This window comes from Mustela nivalis, assembly GCF_964662115.1.
Source record: "Mustela nivalis genome assembly, chromosome: 18".
Taxonomy (NCBI): Eukaryota; Metazoa; Chordata; class Mammalia; order Carnivora; family Mustelidae; genus Mustela; species Mustela nivalis.
In genome coordinates this window covers 16,670,054-16,690,254 of record NC_139037.1, presented here as the reverse complement: position 1 = coordinate 16,690,254, position 20,201 = coordinate 16,670,054, and the positions used below count along the sequence as shown (strand labels likewise).

General features: G+C 39.6%; 1 protein-coding gene across 1 annotated transcript in view; it reads left to right on the top strand.

Annotated features, from left to right (window-relative positions):
• Window positions 1-20,201, top strand: part of TANGO6 (transport and golgi organization 6 homolog) — a 165,393-nt gene that overhangs the window by 16,747 nt on the left and 128,445 nt on the right. Inside the window, exons 3-5 of the mRNA XM_082712545.1 lie at window positions 14,214-14,326; window positions 15,785-15,961; window positions 18,945-19,077. Coding sequence (XP_082568671.1) covers window positions 14,214-14,326; window positions 15,785-15,961; window positions 18,945-19,077 — 423 coding nt within the window. The remainder of the gene's footprint in view (window positions 1-14,213; window positions 14,327-15,784; window positions 15,962-18,944; window positions 19,078-20,201) is intronic.

Here is a 20,201-nt window from a genome sequence, read left to right as displayed (position 1 = left end):
CATAGAATATTCAGAATAGGCAAATGCACAGAGACAGAAAGTAGACTAGTTGTTGCGAGGGCCTGGAGATGGGGAATTAGAAATGGCTGTTAATAGGTATAGGGTTTCTTTTTGAGATAAGGAAATAGTTGTGGAATTAGACAGTGGTGATAGTTATACAACCTTGTGAATACAGTAAGAGCCAGTTGTACATTTTAAGAATAAATTTTATGGCATATGAATTATTCATCAATAATTTAAAAATTCTACATTTCCCATTTCTATAGCAATAAGTTAAACATTTTAGAGTAAATATTTAGTTTTTTATGAAATGATTTAAACATACAAATAAATTAATAGTGAAACGCTTATGTACCCACCACTCAGCTTTAAGAAATTAAACATTACCAATTCAGTTGAAATCTTCGATCTGCCTACTCCGGTCACACTTCCTTTACTTCCTACCTGAAGGTGCATTGTGGTTTTAATTAACAGTTCTCTTATTATTAGTGAGTTGGACATCTTTTTGTGTTCTTGGCTCATCCATAATTTTCCCTTCTGTAAATTGCCTATTCATCATATATTTTGGGCTTTTAAAAAATTAGTTTGTTTACCTCTTCAGAATTTTTTTAGAATAACCTTTTATTATAAAGTGGTTCTATCAAGACTGTTTATATACTTAAAACATAAAATAATGTTTTAAGTGTATAATGATTTTTAGTAAGTTTACAGAGTTAAACTGTCACCACAATATAATTTTGGAACATTTCCGTTACCCAAAATGATTCCTGTGCCTATTTATAGTCATTCCTTGTTCCTACCTTCAGCCCTAGGCAAGCCTTAATCTACTCTCTACCTCTGTGGAATTGCCTTTTGTGGCTGTTTCATGGGAGGGAACCATGCAACATGTGATCTTTTGTGGCTAGTTTCTCTCTCTTAGCCTAGTGGTGTTCGTTTGTTTATTTGTTCTTGTGTTTTAAATAATCTCTGTGTCCAAAATGGGGCTTGAACTCACAACCCTGGGATCAAGAGTCACATGCTCTACCAACTGAGCCAGCCAGGCGCCTGCCCCTCTCTTTGCATGATGTTTCTAAGGTTTATCCAGATTGTTTCATAGATCACTAGTTTTGTCCCTTTTAATTGCTAAGTAATATTCCATTGTGTGAATATACCACATTTTGTTTATTTGTTCATTAGTTGATGGACCTTTGACTATAGAGTAAATCTTTCTTTTTTTTTTAAATAACTTTAGATGTCCATTGATTGATGAATGGACAAAGAAGATGTGGTATGTTTATATAATGAAATATTACTCAGCCATCAACAAGAATGAAATCTTGCCATTTACAGCCATGTGGATGGAGCTAGAGGGTATTATGCTAAGTGAAATAAGAGAAAGACAAATATCATATGATCTCATTCATATGTGTAATTTAAGAAAAAACAAATGAACATATGGGAGGGGAGAAAACAAAAAAGGAGAGAGAAAAAAACCATAAGAGACTCTTTTTTTTGTACTTTTTAAAATTTTTTAATTTTTTCTTTTTTTTTTTTTTTTTAGTTTAAATTCAGTTATTTAACATATAATGTATTATTGTTTTCAGAGGTAGAGGTCAGTGATTCATTAGGCTTACATAATATCCAGTGCTTGTTACATCATGTGCCTTCCTTAATGTCTCTCACCCAGTTACCCCAACCTCCTATCCCCTCCTATCCAGCAGCCCTGTTTGTTTCCTACAATTAAGAGTCTCTAACCATAAGAGACACTTTTTTTTTTTAAGATTTTATTTATTTATTTATTTGACAGATAGAGATCACAAGTAGGCAGAGAGGCAGGCAGGGGCTGAGCAGGCTCCGTGCTGAGCAGAGAGCCAGATGTGGGGCTCAATCCCAGGACCCTGGGATCATGACCTTAGCCGAAGGCAGAGGCTTTAACCCACTGAGCCACCCAGGCACCCCACCATAAGAGACTCCTAACGATAGAGAGCAAACTGAGGGTTGATGGAAGGAGACAGGTAGGAGATGGGCTAGGTGAGGGATGTATATTAAGGAGGGCACTTGTGATGAGCACTGCGTGTTGTATCTGAGTGATGAAGCACTGAATTCTACTCCAGAAACCAATATTGCATTGTACGTTAACCAACTAAAAGTTAAATAAAAAAATAAGAATGAAACAGCTTTGTAAGACATAATTCACATACTTTACAATTCACCCATTTGTGCAAATGGGGCACCTGGGTGGCTCAGTCGGTTAAGTGTCTGACTCTTGATTCTGTCTCAGTCATGGTCTCAGGGTCATGAGACTGAGCCCTGCATCAGGATCTGTGCTCAGTGGGGGAGCCTGCTTGAGATTCTCTCTCCCTCTCCCTCTGCCTCCTCCCCTCCACCTCACACTTTCTTTCAGTAAATAAATCTTTTAAAAAATGAAAAAAAAAAAAGAAAAAGAAAGTATGCAAATCAGTGGAGTTTTATTATATTCACAGGTTTGTGCAGCCATCATCACAACAGATTTGAGGATGCTTCATCACACAAAAACAAACCTCACACTACTCCCAAAGCCCTCCACCACCCCTCCCTCCACTCTCCTGCCCTCTCACCCCTCTAGCCCCAGGCAGCCATTAATCTACTTTCTCTTTCTCTGGATTTGCCTATTCTGGACATTGCATGTACATGGAATTGTACAATATGTAGTCTTTTGTGATTGTCCTCCTTTACCTAGCATGACTTTTTTTAGCTTTGTAATATTGTAATATGAACCAGGACTTCATTATTTATTTATTTTTTATTTTTAAGTAATCTCTACACCCAACAAGGGGTTTGGACTCACAACGCTTAGATCAAGAGTTGCATGCTCTACTGACAGAGCCGTCCAAGTGCCCCAAGACTTCATTCTTTTTTATTGCTGAATAGTATCCTGTTGTAGGTATAGACAGTATTTTGTAATTCACTCAGCCTCTCATGCATGTTTGGGTTGTTTCTACATTTTGGCTATTGTGATTAAAGCTGCCACAGACATTTGTGTAGGAGTCTTTGTGTAACATGTTTTTATTTCTCTTGGGTATGTTGCTAGATCTTACAGTAACTGTTTAAACCTGAGTAGAATTGCTAGATCTTATAGTCAGTCTGTATTTAACCATTTGAAGAACTACCAAAGTGGCTACACCATTTTACATTCTCTCTAGCAGCTTCTGAGGGTATAGAGTAAATCTTAAGTTATATTCTTTCAGGTAAGAAGGCCGATGCTTTTCTTTTGTTTTAAACTTTATGTAGGATAGTGATAATTTGGGTGCCTGGGTGGCTCAGTGGGTTAAGCCTCTGCCTTCGGCTCAGGTTGCGATCTCAGGGTCCTGGGATCAAGTCCTGCCTCAGGCTCTCTGCTCAGTGGGAAGCCTGCTTCTCCTTCCCTCTCTGCCTGCCTCTCTGCCTACTTGTGATCTCTCTCTATGTCAAATAAATAAATAAAATCTTTTTTAAAGAAAAGGTGATAATTTGTAGATATAAAATGCATGCTGAGAAAATTCAAAACTCAATCTCTTCAACACTCAGCTTTTTACTAAAGTAAGACGTTTGCTACCCTTTCATTTAATTTCACTGTTAAAAAAAAAAGAGAATATCCTTAAGAGGGTTGACCTGGCATACAAATATAGAATTAAATAGTTTATAGATAAAACATGACACAATGACTTACTGAATATAATGCTGGTTTTGTTTTTTTAAATGCCTTATTTAGAGACTTATGAAAAGGAAGTTTTTATATCCTATTCTACATATGCATAGACAAGGACATTTATATTATAGAAAGAAGAAATTATATAGAACAGTCTGGAAGGCAAATGTTCTGATTCGGAGAACAAGGCCCAGCTAACTTTCAGAAAGGTTGTCTTCAGTCACATACCATCTAAGGAATATCAGGATGAAAAATCGTTAAATGGTTGGGTGTGGAATGTCAGAAAGACTTGAAAGTGGTATTGAGGGTAGAACTAATTTTGACTAAACTTTGGTAAAAAAAAAACCTGCATAGTATTTCTGGGAAATTAAAAAAAAAAAAAAAGTTGCTTTTGCTTTTCAAGGAAAAAGAAAGCAAACCACTTCTTTCTGGCAAGTGGATTAGCCTCTAAAAAATGGAGCTCCAGAAATAGTGAATCCTGCCATTGTTCCTATTCTTGCCCAAAACAGGGTGGGAGGGGAAAAAACCCTCCTAATTTGGTGAACAGTTTGGTGAATCTAAAACCTCCTGGAGAGGCAAGCAGAACATTAGTTTGCTATAAACACTTGATTATGCACAAAAGATTGGGACTGTTAGGAAAGCAGGAAGGGGTGCAGAAGGGTAATCATTCTCCCTACAAGGTTTTGGCAGCTCAGCTGCAATGGGAAAACAGAGGAAATGTGTATGTTGGAAGAAAATGGTAAACACTGTGTAAAGTTTAGCAACAAAGGATGTGTTGTCTTTATTAACTTTCTGCTAATACTAAATTATAGAGCACAGCTCAAAGGCAGGAAATAAGGAAAACATCTGGGATCGCTGAATTGATCCAGCAACACACTGGGTAGCGGGAGGGTACAAGAGGGTGTTTAATTTTAGAGAAACATTTGGGAACATTTCCAGCTCTGCTTTTCTTTTTCTCTTCTTTTCTTCCTAACAGATTTATTGGGATATAATTCATATACCACACCACTCATGCATTTAAAGTGTCCAACTCAATGCTTTTCGTATACTCACTGGGTTATGTAACCGTTATGGCAAATCTGATCTTAGAATATTATTGACCCCCTAAAAGGACCCCATACCCATTAGCTGTCACTCTCCATTTTCCCAACTTTGCCCCTAGCTATAGGCAACTACTAAAATCTACTTTCTGTCTCTATAGATTGGCCTATTCTCGATGTAAATGGACTCACACAACATGTGGTCTTTCATAGTTGACTTTTTACCAGCAGGATTTTTTTTAAAGATTCATCGTGTCGTTACATGAAGCAGCAGCACTTCATTCCTTTTAATGCCAAGTAGGATTCTATTATATGGATACACCACATGTTGTTAGTTGATGGAGATTTGTGTTGTTTCCACATTTTGTCTCTTGTGAACAATGCTGCTGGAGACCTTCGTGTACAGGTTTTTGTGTGGACATATGTTTTTGTTTCTCTTGAGTGGGAGAGTGAAGCTGGGAGTGAAATCGCTGGATCATATGGTAGCACAGTGCTCAACTTTTGGAGGTTCTGTCAGATTGTTTTCCAGAGCGGCAGCACAATTTTACATTCCTGCCAGCAGAGCATGAAAATTCCAGTTTATCCTCTCTGCCCACCATTCCCACTACCAGACCACTTGTCTCCTCCAACTCCCCTTCTCCATCTCTCCCCCACTCTTCTCCATTATGATGGCCTTGCTGGAGGGCGCGGAGCAGTATCTTATTGTGGTTTTGACTCGCATTTCCCCAATGACTAATGATGTTAAAAAGCCTGTTTTGTGCTTCAGTTTATTTTGTCTCAGAACCTCATTTGACATTTCCAGTCAGATGTTCTGTGTTACCTGTATCGTGTTAGTGCCTATCTGGCTGCCATCTCAGCACCTAACTGCAGAGCACCTTAGCTCCTCAGAGCCAGTTTCTTCTTTACTTTATACACAATCCAGATCAGATTGGTTTTCTGTTTAAGACTGTAGTGGAATTAGAAGTAGTAGATTAAGAAGTTAGTTTGGAGTGCCCTGCTGGCTCAGGTGGAAGAGCATGAAACCCTTGATCTCAGAGTTGTGAATTTGAGCCCCATGTTGGGTTGTAAAGATTACTTAAAATCTTGGGGCACCTGGGTGGCTTAGTTGGTTAACCATCTCTCCCTAGTTTAGCTCCCTGCTCAATGGGGAGTCTGCTTCTCCCTTTTCTTCTGCTCCTCCCCGCACTCAAATAAATAAAAAATCTTTTAAAAAAAAGTTTAGTAAGTAAATGAATAATAAAATATATATATATATATATATATTTTTTTTTTTTTTTTAAAAGGAAGCAAGTTAAACTACCTAAGTCTTACTGACAGGAGTTTTGTGCTTACTGGCCATTTGCATGTCTTCCTTAGAGAAATTTCTATTAAGATCCTTTGCCCATTTTTAAATTGGGTTGTCTTTCTTCTCATTGATGGGTTGGGGGATGGGAAAGAGAGGAGGAAGCAGGCTCCCCACTGAGCAGAGAGCTGGATGTGAGGCTCGATCCCAGGACCCTGGGATCATGGGATCATGACCTGAGCCAAAGGCAGAGGCTTTAACCCACTGAGCCACCCAGGCACCCAAAAGAAGGTCTTTTTATGCTTGCATCCTTTACATACAGCACAGAATGGAGCAGTGTGGTTCTGGGTGGCCAGGTGGAAAGTTCTCAACAATACAGGTGTATATGTAGATGCTCACTGAATTGAACTGAAATTTGGCATAGCCACTTGTACTTGTGCATAAATAATTCTCATGATTTCTATGTGTGTACCTTACATCTGGTAAAATTACTTAAGCTGAGAAGGGGATTTGTAGCTCAAATAACTTTTAGTCCAATGGCTTCCTATTCTTTTTCCTTTTGACTCTGAATGTCTGGGGTCCTATCCCTAGAATACTTAACCTTTTTTTTTTTTTTTGTCCTCTCTGGTACAAGAGGGAGAAATGATTTTTCTGTGCTTGCAGAGGTAAAGAGAGATCTAGGCTTCATAGAAATTGGTTCTGGGTAGGGCAGGATAAGAGAATTGTAAAAATTCTTTACAATTTGGACATTTTCTTGCTCTTAAGAGAACCTGCCAGAATCTGATACCAGGTGGGACCGGGAGGGTGTGGGCGATGTTTCCTTTTAGTATTCCTCACAGTACTTGCCGAGACTCCCTAAAGGCAGAAGAGATTTGAGGGTAGGAAAGGCTAGAAGGTACCTAATTAGTTTATATACTTTATTCTCATTTCCATTTTATCTCTCTGTTTCCAGATTCAGGGAATCCTGACTTTAATTATACAAGTCTTTTTTTTTTTTTTTTCTCCATTTAATCTTAACAAATTTCTAATTAAAGTTACTTTCTCAGACTGGCCAATTGACTCCTCTTTCTAAATTTTTAATTGTTTTTAATAGAGTAAAATGAAATAAAAGACTCTTGGAGCTGGAAGGAAATATAGAAATAATTTATTTTTTATTTTTTTTAAAGATTTTATTTATTTATTTGACAGACAGAGATCACAAGTAGGCAGAGAGGCAGGCGGTGAGAGAGAGAGAGAGAGAGAGAGAGAGAGAGAGAGGGGAGGAAGCAGGCTCCCTGCTAAGCAGAGAGCCCCATGCGGGGCTCGATTCCAGGACCCTGGGATCATGACCTGAGCTGAAGGCAGAGGCTTTAACCCACTGAGCCACCCAGGTGCCCCTATTTTTTTGGTTTTTGAATAGATGGTTTTTTAGAGCAGTTTCATGTGCACAGAAAAGTTGAACAAGAGTGGGTTTTGTGTTACAGTTGAGGACCCTTAACACTGACACACCAGTATCGTCCAAAGTTCATAGTTTACATTAGGTTTCACTCTTGGTGTGGTATATTCTTTGGGTTTGACAAATTAATCCCTCATTTTACAGTATAAGGAAGCAAAATCCAGAAGAGTGTGAAGTGACTTGTCCTAAGTCATACTCGTGAGTGCCAGATCTGGTCCAGGAACCAATTCTTTTGTCCCTTCCCTTTCACTGTGTTGAGAAAAGATAGTATTTGTACATGGTACACCTTTAAGAAGTACTACAAAAGGCTTTGCAGTAAAAAGTTATTTACTTCTCCAGGTAAAAAGTTAGTTTGTTCCCTAAATGAAGTCATTCTTTCTGGATGTTTCCAACTCTAATTGAACTGTAACCTTGAATAACATGCAGAGGACCACAAGAAGTATCCTTGGTGCCTGGATGGCTCAGTCGCAAGCATTCAACTCTTGATTTTGGCTCAGGTCATGATGTCAAGGTTGTGAGGTTGTGTCCCATATCGGACTCCACACTCAGCAAGGTGTTGGCTTGAGATTTTCTCTCTCTCCCACTGCCTTCCCTGACTTAAATAAATAAATAAATAAATAAATAAATAAATAAATAAATAAATATTTTTAAGTATCCTTCAAAGCTGTGGAAGAGTCAAGTGTTAGATGGTACATTCAGATTCTGTGGTATAGTGTAGTGAAAAGCACCTGGGCTTTTGAGTCCAATAGACCTGGGTTGGAATCTGGCTCAAGGGTGATGGTCCATGTGACTTCAGGTGACTTATTTAATGCTTGAGTTGTAGGGATGAAACAAGGTAACTTGTGGAAGGTTCATTGTATACTTTAGCAAATAATTTGGCTCAGAAAACTGTCAGTTCTCTTTTGGTTCAAGGAAACACTTTTTTAAAAAGATTATTTTATGTAATACACCCTGAAAGCATGCACGGCGCAAAATACTATATTAGGTAACTTGCCTTGTCCTTTTCCTTCTCACAAGTCTTAATTAAACTCAGTAAGTGCATTAGAAATTCTGGAACATGACTATCAAAAGGATCACTGTGATATTTTAGAAGGCAGCATTTGACTAGTTTAATCTTTAACAGGGGTACAATCAAGTTCCAGCCTGTACTGAATTTCAATGTTAGGATTCAGTCAGCTTGATTCATGTTTGTATTTCCACACGTCTACATCCCCATAAAAGATAAGGCCATGAATTAAGGAGACAGTCCCATTTATAGCTGTATCAGCAGGTATTTAGGGATCAATGTAACATTTGCACAGGGCTGTATGTTTTACAAAATATTTTAACATGAATTATCTTAGCTGGTCTTTAAGCCAAAAGCTTAGCACTTGCCTTATAAATGAGGACACTGAATCCTAGAGGGGTTTAAATGTCTTACCCATGTTCACTCACTTAATACGTGATTTTGGGCAATCATGTAGGTGTCAGAAACAAAATTCATACCTGTTTCCTGTTTCCTGCCTTCCTGGTTCTCTTTCAACCCTACAGTGGTCCCAGAGGGATGTACTTAACCATGTAATGGAAGTCTAGTAAATGAGAAAGGGGGGATGTGAGGGCTGCTTTCCGTTTGGTTTTGCTTTGAATCAAAAACACATGTTTATTCTTAATACTTCTGACCATTTGGACTCTGGGTTTTTCCTTTCCTTTTTAATTTAAATTTCTAGTTAGTCCTTCCAGAGAAATTCAGTCTTTCAGATATTGAACATAGGTGTTGGGTAAGCCAGTACAATAAAAGCAAACCTTCTTTTGTTCAATCTACTCCCCCTTCCATGGCTGAAGTTCTGTGATGCTTCAGTTAATTAACATTGATTGAATAGCTTCTAGCTACATCTTAAAAAAGAAAGAAAAAAGAAGAAGAGAAAGTACAGAGGGCTTTCTAATTTCCCCACAAAAACGGAGCTTTTGAGAAAATAAAAAGCATTCAGTGTACTTTATTCATTCGTTCTTTGATTCAGTTAATCAGTCACCAAAAACATTTTTGTGAAGTACATACAGAATGGCAGATACTCTTCTAGGTTTACAAACACAGAAATCATTAAAAGCCAGTTACTGCTTTCAGGGAGCTCCCAGTCAAGCAGTTACAGGTAGTGTGTGATCTCTTGTTAAGAATATTTAGAAACGTGTCTCTATTATTTGTTAAGAGTAGTCTCTAAGCTCCAAGGCCTAACCGCAGACACCTCTTCTCATCGCTGGATCTGTGATAGAAAGTCAAGATGCATTGGGAAAGGACTGTGGAAATCCCCAAGCTGCCAGTAGGGTCATTGGTACCCATTTGTTTTCTCATGTGATCTGTTCTGAGCCATTATGATTTTTATAGACCCATACTCTCCTCTTATTTTGTCCATCAACCATGTCCTACATATTTATACCGGTAAAGTCACGGGTAGACTTGAAACTTCATCTTTTCTTCAAAGCGCCATTTCACTTACTCTCAGAGAGGCTTTCTCACACCAAAGAATTGAAAACATACCTTGAGAGCCTGTCTCTACCTTCCCTGCTTCAGCTTTCCCACCTCTTGGTATTTTGTTTGGTGGTCCCTAGACCCTACAGATACCTCAAGTAACAAGAAAACCTTTCAACTAAACAGGATTTCATCTTTAAAGTACTAACTTCAGAACTGATAGGAGGGAAAGCATGTGGGGAGGGTTAGAAATTTGTACAACTTGGTCAAATTTCAGTGCTTAAAAACTTTGGGGATGGTGGAGGATTGGTTCATGTTTTGCAACTAGTTTTACCCCTTAATTGCTGAGGTACCAGAAGGATACAGAAGAGAGCAAATTTGCACTCAGATCAGGGGATGGTAGATTAGATGCCAAAGCTCGATTAATCTAACCTCCTTGTTTTCTAGGTAAGGAAACTGAGACTCAGAGAAGTCAGTTGATTTGTGTTAATTCTTGTAAATGGTCAGTAGGAGTATTACAAGCAACCCTACTTGAAACATACCCAGTTGTTATACTGCTAAGAAAAGGGAATTTCCATCAGTCAAAATAATACATAAAGCAGGGATTGTGTTTCAAAACTTGAACTCCAATCCCACTTTGCCTCTCGGTGAGCAGGAAAGAACTGCAACTAGGTGGAGACTACAATAAGCACAGTCCAAGGAAATTCCACAACACCCCACTATTAGGGTGTTGATTCGGGGTTGTAGGACCCTCTCCACTGTGGGGCAGGAACAGCTTACTGTTGGGCCTTCACGGTTTCCTCAGTGGGTACTGTCACCAGCCTAAGTGTGGAGGAAACTGGGAGGAACTGGTCCCAACAGTTTCTTCCATATGTAGTAGGACTTTATTGGAAGGACTATTTTTTTGTTTTGTTTTGTTTTGTTTTCCTAGAGCATTTGGTCATTGTCAGTGCAGTCAGCAAGAGATGACAGTGTAACATTGGATGAATCAGTGCGGCCTCCTGTGTCTCTTTATAGGTCACTAAACACCAGGTATAAGTCGGTGATCTGCGGAGTCCACAGGAAGTGGGAAGTGACCAGATTCCATTTTGGGTGTGTATATAGAGGCTAATGTTGGATGTGAGGTGTACACCAAATTGTTAACCCATATATGAGTTGAGTGCCAGGCAAGAGATTGGCAGGAGGGCACTGTCCTTGGAAAGGCCTGGCCATAGTGTGTCCCTGGAGATCTACTGGAAGGCTTGGTACAAGGGGGCTGTATGATTCCTAAGAGTCTCAGTAGGAGGAAGGGGAGGTGGTGCAGAAGCCGCTGTCCATGGTGCCACTCAGGAACTCTCGCCCGACTTTGCAGAAGTACCAGGACTAGAGTCATCAACAGCCCAACAAGCTGGGGCCCACTGATTCTGCGGGAAGGTGGCTGGGATGAAGTTTGTGTGGGTTAGGGACTGAAGCAACGAAAACAGGCACATGGGGAAGTGAGTAGTGGGAGGCCATGGAGTACTTGATTTATTCTTTTTAAAACTGTGAAATACACATGACATAAAATTTACCATTTTAACCATTTTCAAGTATACAGTTCTCTGGCATTTAGTCCATTCTTACTCACACAGTTATCATCAGTGTCTAGTTCCAGGACTTGCTCATCACCCCAAATGGAAACACCATCTACCCATTAAGCGATCCGTCCCCATTTTCCCGTCCTCCTCATCTGCTCTCCGTCTTATCCCTATGGACTGTGCGTGGATTTTATGTCAGGCCGATCTGGGTTCACCCTGGCTCTGCTACTTACTAAGAGTACCTTGGCTCAACTAACTTCGCTTCTCTCAGCCTGTTTTCCACATTTTTAGAATGGGCATAAAAATGCTTAACCCTCAGGACTTGTGAGAATCGATTGTATATTAAATGTTTGGCTGAATAACCCAGTTTATTCTTGAGTAGACATTGCAGTAAATGGTAGTTACTGTTGGCTTTGTGAAAATGGTTAGCAGTGGGGTTCCTTTAAGTTGTATACTTCTGTAACAACTGCTTAGTCACCAGGCATTCAGGTAACACAGTTTAATCATCCATCCTGATAGGTGCTGAAATAGAGAAAGAGAGGGGCTAGTTGAAGAGGGGAGTGAGAACTATGTACTTATGGGCTGACTTTATGTTATAAGCCTTAAAGTACTATTAGAATTTAGAGGAGACAAGTCATTAGTGGTGGCCAGATGCTTCCTAAATACTTGAATCAGTGAATGAGTGGGTGAACCTTTGGAACAGTCAAATAAATCGTAGGCCTGTGGAAAAGGTAGAACTTTCAGATGGCCCATCCAAAGCTTTTGAAAAATAAATGTCCTCCCATTGAGGAAGTTTATTTATTTATTTTTAAAAGATTTTATTTAGGGGCGCCTGGGTGGCTCAGAGGGTTAAAGCCTCTGCCTTCGGCTCGGGTCATGATCCCGGGGTCCTGGGATCGAGCCCCGCATCGGGCTCTCTGCTCAGCGGGGAGCCTGCTTCCTCCTCTCTCTCTCTCTCTCTGCCTGCCTCTCTGCCTGCTTGTGATCTCTGTCTGTCAAATAAATAAATAAAATCTTAAAAAAAAAAGATTTTATTTATCTAGTTGACAGGGAAAGAGCACAAGCAGGTGGAGTAGCAGGCAGAAGAAGATGGAGAAGCAGGCTCCCTGCTGGTCTCTCTAGCGAATAAATAAATAAAATCTTAAAAAAAAAAAAATTGAGGTGCTTTGACCGAGTCAAGCCAGTAAATAATGGAGATTTAACTCCGTTTGGTTTTTGTTTTTTGTACAAAAGATGCTGGTAAGGAAGGATGGCTCCACAGGGATTACTTCTGGGAACACAGACTACAACACCAAACAATAGGCCCTTACGTTATCTGGGTGAATCTCTTTTTTTACCACTTGTAATTGGTGATATCATAATTAGGCCTGCATATTACTTGTGAACACTGCCATACAATGCACCTCATTTAGCTGGGCTTATGGAGATTAGATCATGCACAGGAAACTGGCTCCTCGGTTATCAGGCTCCACAGAAGAGCTGGGAGGCTTAAGGAGTATGAGAAATTAGGGTTGATTTAAAGGGCCAGGGTTCCCTGGAAAAGCACAGAGAGTTTTCCAGCTTGTGCCTCCATGACCTTTAGTATTCCATAAACAGCTTTGATAAAAAAAAAAATAAACGGCATTGATTTCTACTTCAATTAAGCACAATTTAATTAATAACTAAAATCTGATAGTGTAGACACAGATAATGATGATGAAAGGAAAAAGATGAGGAACTGAAAGAGATTAATTTTTGTTTTAAAAGATTTTATTTTTATTTATGTGTTTTAGGGAGGGGCAGAGAGGGAGAGATCACAAACAGGAGAAGTGGTGGCAGAGGGAGAAGCAGGCTTCCTGCTGAGCAAGGAGCCTGATGTGGAACTGGGTCCCAGGATTCTAGGATCATGACCTGAGCCCAAGGCAGATGCTTAATTGACTGAGCCACCCAGGCATCCCAATCTTAGCCCTATTTTAAAGGATGAGGAAAGGGAAACTTAAAGAAGCCCTTATTTACAGAAAGAATATTGGAAAAAATAGCATTTTGCTCTTCTTAACTCTTTAAATTGCCTGCTTTCAAGCATTATTATTATAATTGGTTTACTTGTTTTATTCTTCTTGGTAGATCACAAGCAATTTAGAGAGAACAACTCTTAAAACTCATTTTTCTATTCACTACAATGCCTAGGACAATGCTTGGATTCCAGTGGGTAGTCACATAAATGTTGTTGAAGGCATTTGTGCTGTCCTTTTTGAAAGGACAATTACCGTTAACAAAAATCAGCATCCTTATGCGCTTAACCCTATAAAGTCAGTGCAGAGCTAGGTGCACATCTTTAACATTTATAGGACATGCCCATATGGCAGTTAGATCTGAAGAGTGACAAACCCAGAGGGAGCTTTGTTTTTATTTTTCAAATCTAGTTTTAAGTTTTTCTATTTGGCATTATTTGCTTGTTAATTCCTAAGAGCGGGGCCTTCAGTAATTAGAGAATTAGTGTATAGATGAGTAATAGGCAGATTAGTAAGAGATAAAAAGGTAATCAAAAGCAGGAAAGGAAGGGGTCAAAAGATGGGTTAATTTACACGTTTTCCCCTGTAGTTCTTCAGGCTGCACACACGGAAGGGCGCTGCTCCAGCTCAGGCTCCCTGTGTCTTGGCCTGCCTGCCAATCTCAAATGGTTTTCATAGCCTCAGAGCTAAAATTGTTCGATTTAGGGCTAAAGTGTTGCTTAAGATAAGACTCTCCTCGCTGCTAGGATGTGTATGGTATTTGATTCCCATTGCTCTGGCCTTGCACTCATGGTACCCCTCACCATTTTCTCTTCCCTAGGTATATGTGGTCGGGAATGAACCTGTGACAGTTTTAATGGAGTCCCTGTTTCCCGTCCTGGGAGTGCTCTTTTCTCTCTACTGTTTTACCAAACAAAGTGTGTCTCACATAAGGTAAAAACAAAACAAAACAAAACAAAACCCAAAAGCAAAAAAACCCCAGAGAACCTTATAGTGAAATCTTTATTGTATGTTCTTATTCTTATTTTGAATATAAAACTTAAGCTGCTTTGTAATTTTGTTTCTTCCAAAATCAATAAAACGTTTAGGGATCCTCTTACTTGGCTCATCTGTAAAAGAAGGAGAGCTTTTCAGACTTCAAGGGACTGGATGTAATTTTTAGAATGGCTTTCCTCAGCCTCTGTCCTAGACTTCAGAGACAAAATCCCTGTTTACATGTGTAAACATGTCCTTGTTTGATCCGTGAGAAATACTGGAATTACATGTCTAGGAAGGAGGAAATGGAGAATGGATTATAAGAACTTTGTGGGGAGTGAGAAATCAAGCGGGGGAAATCTGGATCTGAATGTGGCACTCTGTAATGTAGACTTGGATCTGGGGTGAGTGCTGCTCAGTGTTGTTTGGAATGAAGGGATTTATTTCTTAATCATCCAGAAAATAATCGTTTGTATTGGAATTTAAGTAGGCTTCATTTTGTGTCAGCCTCTGTTTTCACAGATACTTATGTTGTTTCTTCTTCCTTGTAAAGGTTTATATCCTTTTTTACGTCCTAGAGAATTCTGATTTTTAGGGTTTGGAAATCCGCCACTTGTGACCAGATATACAATAATAGTACCTTCTTCATAGGGTTATTATGAAGACAGATGATAGAGTTCAGTTTAGCACTGTCCCTGGAAAATCATAAACTCAGTAGACAGCTACCATCATTGGTGAAGGAAAGCTCGCATCTACCTTGGACTCTAACTTTTGGTCAGCACATCCTTGCAGCCCACAGCTTCAGGAGCAGTGACAAGAGAGAACACAGAAGAAGATAGAGACTAGAAATATATGAATTTGGCTTCAAAGAACTGTCCATATAATAACTTACAGTTCCAAAACCCAACTCCTCACAGCACTTTCATGTCCTCCTTAGAGACTGAGAAGGAAGAAGCAAACCTTTATTCCATCCCGATCGATCCTAGTTGACTGGCACAGATAAAAGGGGGTGAGGAATCAACCAGAATTTGTTGGTGTGGTGTTTCTTGGTCACCAGCTCTTGGTCCCATTGGTAGATGGTTTTATCGGTATAAACTTTCTTTCACAGTGCCTGATCAAAGGCAATGATACACTTGAAATGATTATTTTTTAAAACCGTGTGAGGCTTCTGTGTCTTATCAGGGTTACTTCTAGAGCCAAAGATTAGCCAGTCACTCACTGAACTTCAGGATATTAGATATGTTCTGAAATTCACAGGAAGCAGAGTTTCCAGTCCTCCACTTCAGTAGTCCTAGGTGGTTGTGCCAGCACTTAGAATGCCGTGGAACCTGACAGTCTTCCTTTCTTTTTTTATGTTAGCTTGTTAGATGTGTAGAGTAAGATGACAAGCTCATTTATAACTGCTTTTTCTGCCAGGTCACTTTGCCAAGAGATCTTATTATGGATTCTGGGGAAGCTAGAGAGGAAGAAGGCAATTGCCAGCCTGAAAGGATTTGCAGGATTGGACAAAACTGCGTCCTCTCTTCATTCTCTGTGTCAGTTTAGAGCCGCCACTCAAGGCGGCATCATGGTTACCATCCAAGAGGCCAATTGGTGAGTCCACACAGCCTTCGCCCTCTGTCTTCTGACACAATTGCACCCCAGAGGCCCTTCCTGGACTTGTCCGCTAAGGGGCGCTGATAGAACGGGACCTAGAACTTCAAGCCGCTGAGGTGCTGCTATTTATAATCTCTAGATGAAATGTGGGCACCTTAAATAATCCTGCAGTTTTTCCCCAGATGCCAGCTAATAGTAGGTGCAATTTGCTGGAGCCTCACAGCTCTGCATCACAAGCCCACTTCTCAAAGTCTTTGCCAGAGAATCAGAGTAAAGGGCAGTCACATGTTTACCGTCAGCACCATAACGATCTGTTTCTCTTTCTGACTCTCTAAATGCTCCGTGTGTGTTCACAGTCAGACTTACTCCTTAGGGAAATTGTCTGATAGCTATCTTTTATGTTAATTTTATGGTGGGGGTTTCTTTCTCCTGGAGAGCAATTAGAAGGTGCTTAGTAAATATTAGTGGAATGGATCACTTATTTCTCTAGCGCCTCACAAATATATTTTAAATTATTTTCTTTTTTGGGTGATACGTGTAGATATTATTGCCTCAGAGTGTAAGTTCCTGTTGACCAGAGTCCCATAGAGTTCTTAGCTGATGGTTCAGATTTTTACATCACATTCAAAGGGTGGCTCTTTGTTAAGGTGTAAATACTTTTTCTTATTCATAGTTAACTTAGTAAAGTTATAAGACACCCTTTCAATATGCTGGAAAACACACATTGACTGCAAGCAGAATTTATCAGTACAAATGCAAGCTACCCAATTTCTTGAGAGTTGTTGAGCACTAGTGGGCTTTGTGACCATAACTATGCCCCTGTACTGAAAGAGTTTAAAGTGTCTTCACATGTTTATTTTTAAAACACTTTGGAACAGTTTAATCTGGGACCACTTCAGTGACCACATAGAGAGTTCGTAGTATTTAACTTATCAGTAGTTAAAACTAATTGCTATCGTGACACGCCTCTAGTGTACATCGTAAGTGCACATATGCCAGAATTGACAGGTTTTTTAAAGATTTTATTTACTTATTTGAAAAGAGAGACACAATGAGAGAGGGAACACAAGCAGGGGTAGCGGCTGAGGAAGAAACGAACTTCCCACTGAGCAGGGAGCCCGATGTGGGTCTTGATCCCAGGACCCCAGGATCATGACCAGATCCAAAAGGCAGACACTTAACAACTGAGCCACCCAGGTGCCCCCAGAATTGACGGTTCTTGCTGAAACTATAGTTTATCTTCATGGAGGAGAAAACTGAGTAGACAGTTATTGACTGAATCTCCATCTACTGCCTGAAGCAATGGACCCTTAACTCAGGGTTTCTACATGGACTTCTAGGTGTCCACGGTCCCTTTGAAATTATATACAAGAAATGTTTTGTGTGCAAACCTGAATTTTTTTTTCCCCTGAAAATAGGGTCCATAGTTTTCATTTGATGTTTTCATTTGATACTCTGTATCTCCAGAAAGTTGACTTTCACTATATTAAAGAAGTGTGTGTGTGTGTGTGTGTGTGTGTGATTTATCTTTTGTTCTAAAGATCTTGCTCCTGGTGGCAGTCCCCTAAGGGCAAGTCAGTCTCACCACTTACCGTTTGTACCCTATCATTCTGCCCAGGAGCCCCAGTTATCAATACAAAGTTTGTTTAACTTTAGACACTAAAAAGTAGCTTAGCTTTCATGATCTTTGGATCTAGAATTTTAATTTTTCTGGAACTAAGTATAGCTACAGTATTTGGAACTGACTTTCATTGAAATTTTAAGAATGAAATACAACTATATAAGGTAATTATTGTCATGTCTTTTTAAAAAAGTATTTAAATATAGTACTTCATTTTGACAGGGTGGTTACAGAGGCTTAGATGTGACTCTTAGCCATTTCAGTTTTTTTCTGATATAAAATGCAGTGTAGATACATGGCTGATGTGAAGGATGCTGGGAGATTCTGGGATAATATAAGAAAGGACCTTAAGCTTAGTTTATAGGTTATTTTTTTCTACTAGAGGAGTATACAGGCCATGTTATTAGTGAACTGGCAAATTGGAACTTACTTCCCAATGGGATGGCCAAATCAACGTTATTTCATAATTATACTTTTCAATGATATGAAGCAACATCTGTCATTTTTTTCTCAGTTTCAAAATATTTTATTCCTTCTTTAATCACAAGAGTACATTCCTTCTTTGTATAGCACAAAAAAAGCATAAAGAGGAAAACAAAAAGTAGCTATAATCCTAGTCACTATTCGTGTTTTTTTTAGTGTGTCTTCTAGTACATCTTTGTGCCACTGTGTTTGTTTACATGATATAAAATAATAATATTGTATCTTTGCTTTTTCACTTGATCTGCAATAAAACTGAGACTCTTAGTACCTCATGAGAAGTTTCTTAAAATTTTTTGCAGAAATAGCAGCATTGCTTTTACTTGGAAATTTGCCCGAGTCTTTATGCATTTTCATATTTCATCTAGTTATTAGTTGAGATGGCCTGCATGTTCTGCTGTAAGGATAGTGTCTTTTCCTGCTGCCCAGAACTCTTCAGTGGCTCATTGAAAAAAAGTCCAGCTTTCTTTGAGTGGGCATGATGGCCCTCTATGATCTGACCTTCCTTTGCACACTTCTTTTCCTCTCTTCTTCCTTGGGAACCAGAATATCTGCCTACAACCTGTACTTTAATTTCTCCTTGCTTTTTCAGTTTATTGAAATAATAGTCATTCTTCAGCATCCATCTGAAAAGCCACTTCCTTCGTGAGTCTTTTCCCCACTGAGCAAATGAGTGCACAGGACATGGTACCCTGCCTTCTGAGAATAAACACTTTTCCAGCATGGAGGGACAGGAGAGTAATATAAACACATTTTTGAGATCTTTCTAATGATTTACTGTATGAAAGTACCATGTTACTTGAGGAGATTACTTTGAAGTTTCAAAAACAAAAAATCTCTGAGCGACACTGCCAAGATAAATCTTACCCCGTGTTGCAGTGATGAAGATGAGGATGAAGCCCTGTACCAGAAGGTGTCCTCAGAGCAGAGCCGGGTAGAGCATCTCGGGGACTTGTTGTCCCACTGCCAAGAGTGCGGTTTGGCAGGTGACTTCTTCATCTTCTGCTTGAAGGTAAGAACTACATGTAGTAAGGACATGGTCAGCTTTATTCTGGGGTAGTACAGGGATCCCCTTTGAATTTTCAGGGCAGTCATAAATTTAGCTCCTAAAATTAAGGTCTTAATCTATGAAATAATCAGAGGATCCAAGAGTAACTTCTATTTTAGAAGCCTTTGAGTTGGTAAAAAGAAAAAAAAAAAAAAACGTACCTTTAGCAGTACACATGTGATCGAACTATTTCCTGAGATGATCTGCCCTGAACTTTAAGAGATGACCAAAGCAGAACTATTGATCTATGAAAGGGTTAATCTTTGCTCTGTGTTGACGGCAAGTACTCTTTTGAAGTTAATAGCAGGTTTTGCAGTTATGGAGTAATCCTTTATCCTTTCTGACTGTTGTTTTGTCAGGTATTTGGAAAGGAGATTTAGCAGTTCTGCCTTTCTCATTTCATTTTGTAACCACCTGAAACCTTTTCCGGGTCTGTTTCTTAGTGCTGGTGATTGTGTTTCCTCTTGCTCTAATCTCTGACAGCAACTTCTGCCCCATACTGTACTCCTTATTTGCACCATTTGAGAATGGTAAACAGGGGAGATCTCTGGTTTCTGTCTTCCAGCTCTGCCTTCTCCATTATTTTCCCTAAATTAAGTGTCTGTGGAGTTTGAGGTCAGTGTGGTTATGGGGAAATGCAAGGAGGGAATCAGGGCTAACGCTTCTAGAACTTGAAGTCAGGGCCACTTTTTTGATGCTTTTCTCACCTCTTGTGTTCATCTTTTTTTAAAAAGATTTATTTATTTTAGAGAGAAAGGGAGAAAGAGAGCACAAGTGGGAGGGGCAAAGGGAGAGAAAATCTCTAGTGACTCTGCACTGAGCACAGAGCCCGAAGTGTGGCCCGATCTCACAACCCTGAGATCATGACCCTGAGACCACGACCTGAGCTGAAACCAAGAGTCGGCCACTCAGCTGACTGTGCCACCCGGGCGTCCCTTCCTCTGTTCACGTTCTGTCCCCTTACATAGCCACTCATTATAAATAATATTCCTAGGAGGGTGCTCTTAATGTGAGAATTTAAAAATTTTTTTTTTTTAATTTATTTGACAGACAGAGATCAGAGAGAGAGAGGAGGAAGCAGGCTCCCT